This window comes from Loa loa, assembly GCF_000183805.2.
Source record: "Loa loa unplaced genomic scaffold supercont3.9, whole genome shotgun sequence".
Lineage (NCBI taxonomy): Eukaryota > Metazoa > Nematoda > Chromadorea > Rhabditida > Onchocercidae > Loa > Loa loa.
The window spans coordinates 112214-116590 of NW_018108189.1; the positions used below are offsets into that span (position 1 = coordinate 112214).

Genomic DNA, 4377 nt, shown 5'->3' on the forward strand with positions numbered 1-4377 from the left:
GGATGAGAACAAGCTGAAACATCTGTTGCATTGTAATAAGCAGTATTGCCAATTGCAATAAATGGAGTAATGTCACCTACTGGACGACCACAGATCAAATTCATTTCATTCATTAATGATTATAATAATAACACAATATGATATCAAACGTATATACAAATCTAATTAATATCAACAGATATAATTTTAACAACGAAATCTCTAATGGAATCAAGAGCAGAGATATATGATAATTAAAACAGGACGAAACTAAATATTTGCAAGATTTTGATATCGTGGTTGTTTGAAAGATTACAATATTTAATTGGAAGGTATAATTAATTACCTTTGAATTTGAATCGTTTGCACAAGTTCTTTCTGGCATATATGTACTTCAGAACTATACTACTTTGGACTTATCTTTGCTCTTTAATCGAGAAATAAGTATCTTAAGCAAGTTATATGGGTTTCCTAAGTGAATAGACTTATTGGATAGAGCAGGACAAGAGAAGATGGCATTTTAGTATCATTTTAATTGATAATCATCCCTTAATGAGCTTCGCTCATAATTGGATCATAATTTGGGTCATAATTGGGTAAAATTTGAATGCAAAGGTAGTATCGTTAATTTTTTTTGGTGATAATTGAATGGATTTTAAACGAAAATTGAAAATAAGGAAATAGATAACACACTTTATTCAAACATTTTCAACATTTCAACGCTTCCAACAAATAATTGTGAAAACCACTTATTCATTTGAAATTCAAAAAAAAAATTTGAAATTCACGCAGATTTGAATTAAATCCGTCGTAAAGTGAAATCTTTTATTGTTGATGTTTAAATGTACTGCGAGCAATGACTAATTATAACAATGAAAAAACAGGCAGCGTAACGGTAACAAATGGATGATAATGAATATGGATGATAATGGACAACCTGATAAGGACGAAGGATACTGTAAACTGCGATGTTATGATCATTGCGGATGAAGAAAGTAATCGTTTTGCAGTCGTATTTCATGAATGAACGCTTGAGAATGACTTCTCTCATATATTTGAATAATAAGATGGAATGATATTTTGAAATCGGACTAAGAAAAGAAATTTGAGCTAGTAAAAGCTCTTGCAATAGTTAATTCCATTTTCAAAAAGTTCTAAGGAGTAAATATTACAAAAAATATTACCATTTGTCGGGATTACAAAAGTTATATCAAAAATTTGTAAAAATAGTTTGCAAAAATTTGTTGAGCCATGATAAGTGATATTAGTCAGGTTGGTGATGATAATATTGAATCAATGGTAAAGGAAGAATTACAAATTGATTTTGGTGTCATAATGGTTGATGAATCAGCTAATTGCTGAGTTAAAGAAGGGAACAAAAGGAGGCTATGGGTTGTCAAGAAGAATTGTTGCGGATCCATGAATGTTCCGGATATTACGGATGATGGTAAATGAGTAGGGAATAGCCATTGCAATGGAGAACACGGAGGTTGATGGTAGGTTAGCTTCGGGAGTGGATGTTGCAAATCTTCGCTAGTACCATATGTTTGGACCTATCCATTAAATAACATTAAGGCAAGTATATTAAAAAGCAATGGATACACTCTAATTATTTCTTGGTGACTGGGTAAGTTTTGCAGAAAAATTGTATATTGGAAGTGAGCAAAAGAAGATCGATTCCAGTATCCTATCCTGAATTTATCGAGTGCAAAACTACTAGAGTAATCATAGTAAATCTCTCATGAGTTAAATCTCTGCCACTTCACAACTAGTATTTCTCAAAGAAAATTGCCAAGCTTTAGCGGAAATGAGAGAAAATACCTTGAACCTTTTCCTTCGTCTCAAGCAGCTACCATTTTCAAACATTCCTAGAGCATGTGGATGAACCGCCCAATAAGATCCTTTACCGGGCTTATCTGGTCGTCGTGGTATCTAAAACAGAAGTGATTAAATTTCATTAGTTAAATTTGGTCTTCTTTTTTCCTCTCATTTGGGTTATTCGCAATTACTTCTTTTCGTGGCTACTTCGAGGCAACGTTTATAACAATCTTAATCATTAGTTAATAAAGGAGAGAAATAAGCGGTGAAGTTTTTAGACACTAGAATTTTGAAATATATTGGCATGTAAAATTGCAATCTTAGCAGTACCGCGGATGAAAGAAGTGCAATTGTAGTTACGCTAAAATTCATTTTTACATGACGCAGCCTATCATCAGTATTGCAGCTCTGACGAGATTTGGTATACGGTAGCTCGTTGCATTCTTTTTGTCCTCGGTACCGTTAAGATTATAGTTTTACTACCATCGCTTACTTTATATTTTACAAGTGGAAAGTTAGATCAATAATTAAATAATAAAGTGAAAGCCGATCATTTCGTATTGTTTCAGTCATGTAAAAATGAATAAGACTCGAAGAGATCTATCCGCGAAAAAAAAGCATAAAGATCAAAGAGTTCTAATAAAATCTTATTTTGACCAAAGTTGTCGAATATGCAATTAAAATTAGAGATTGCGAACTGAAATTAAAGATGGAATATTCTCTCGACTCGATTAGCAGCAAAATGCTGCAGTGTTGTTTGAACCAGTTTTTTCTTTGATTAAAATAACTGACCGACGGAGTAAAGCTATCCGGGACGGGATGGTATCACTCAGAGAGAGCACAGCGGGTGGTTATAGTTTATTTACGATCCTATCCAATATTATATATTTTATAGGAGAAAAAAGTGAATGCAAAATAAATCTTCCAAATCGTCCTTCAAAACGTTCTTTTTTTTTGCAATTAGTAATTTGGCTGAATAAAGAAGTTCACTTGAAATTTGCAAATTCGTTATTGAATTCTGAGAGAATATTTAAAGCAAAGCAACGGAGGTAATTAAGAATTACAAATCATTTTTTTATGAATATTGAAAATTGAAGTTGAGTGATAGTTCGTAAATCATGAAAGTGACCAGATTTTACTCAGTTAAAGAATTAGTTTATACTATGAGTTTTATGTAAAGCAAATAACAAGATTGCAAACAATTGTAACTTATGACGTTTTTGTTTTTTACAGCAAAAGAGCTTAAGTAGAAAGAGCAACAAAGTTTGAAATTTGAGTTCAAATATAAGACCTATGCTCAGAATGTGTATTATGCCAACCTTATTCGGATCATTGCATCTTATGACCTCCTCGTTGATTTTAAAACAAAGTTAAAAGTAAGCGAAACTCTTATTCCTTCATTTCAGCTGTCCTCTCAATTGCTATTTATCTGATAAATCTTGAAGCAAAGGCATTGTTGTACCATTTGATTGGTCCCATTTTAGTCTTTGAAGAAATAAGTCTACTTTTTCTAATGGATAAAAGAAGAAATCATTGAAGAATACCTTAACAAAACAATCATTGAATGATAAGTTATGTCTGAGAGAATTTTGCCATCGTTGTGTATTTTTGCGATAAAACGGAAATTTATCCATAATATATTTGTAAATTTCAGTCAGCGGAAGCATCTTTTCTTCTGAATTCTGTATAGCCATGTATGTTAACCAAATATACGAATATGGAGGCTTCTGAAATAATAAAACGACGGATTAGAATATAGAGTTCAAATTATCCATGAGTTGGCAAATATCTCTCAAGCCTATCTAAATAAAACTGACCAACCATTCTCAATATCTGCTGGACCAACCAACGTCTAGAGGAAACAAGCCATACTAAAATAATTCATTTTGATGGGAATTTTTGAAAAACAGCTGAATTTTGTCCTGGATTTAAAAAAAAAGATGAGATCTGATCTCATTAATTTTAATAAACTGCCGTATAATAATCTAAACTTTTGTTAAATGACTTCAAGAAATGGCTTAAATTGCTTTGAACATATATTTTGAGGTGTGAGATTTGAGAAGGTGTAAAAAAAACTAATAGAAACACTGAAGTCAGTTTAGTACAAAAATTATTCCCTCTCAATCAGTACTTTGCAAAAAGCTTTGTATTCCTATTTTTAAACTGATGAGTTTACAGCTAAACTGCTGAATGGTTCTTTACCCAAATGAAAAAACATTGCAGTAACTTTTTCTGAAATGAAATAGATTAAAAAGTGAAATTCATTGGGCATAGTTAACTTCCCTGGTTGTGAATATTGGCCCTTCCACCAAATGCTCTACCTGTCTACGAGGTGTAAACAATGCTGCAGAAAGTTAATTACAACACCTAAATGTGAAATTAATCCATTTTCTTTGAAATTATCCATGATACGATGATCAAAAAAGGTAAATAAGTGTTTGTCAAAAGAAAGATACATTTTAATTTTAAAAGTCAGTATTAATTATATATATATATATATATATATATATATATATATATATATATATATATATATATATATATATATATATATATATATATATATATATATAGTAGTAG

General features: G+C 31.1%; 1 protein-coding gene across 1 annotated transcript; it reads right to left on the reverse strand.

The window, feature by feature from the left end:
* Positions 1-1247: 1247 nt before the first annotated feature.
* LOAG_08523 (hypothetical protein) lies at positions 1248-3491 on the reverse strand (the record flags this gene model as incomplete). The annotated part of the gene is made up of 3 exons (XM_003144054.1): positions 1248-1532; positions 1801-1911; positions 3342-3491. 3 exons carry the CDS (start codon positions 3489-3491, stop codon positions 1248-1250), a joined length of 546 nt encoding a protein of 181 aa, XP_003144102.1.
* Between the last annotated feature and the right edge of the window lie 886 nt (positions 3492-4377).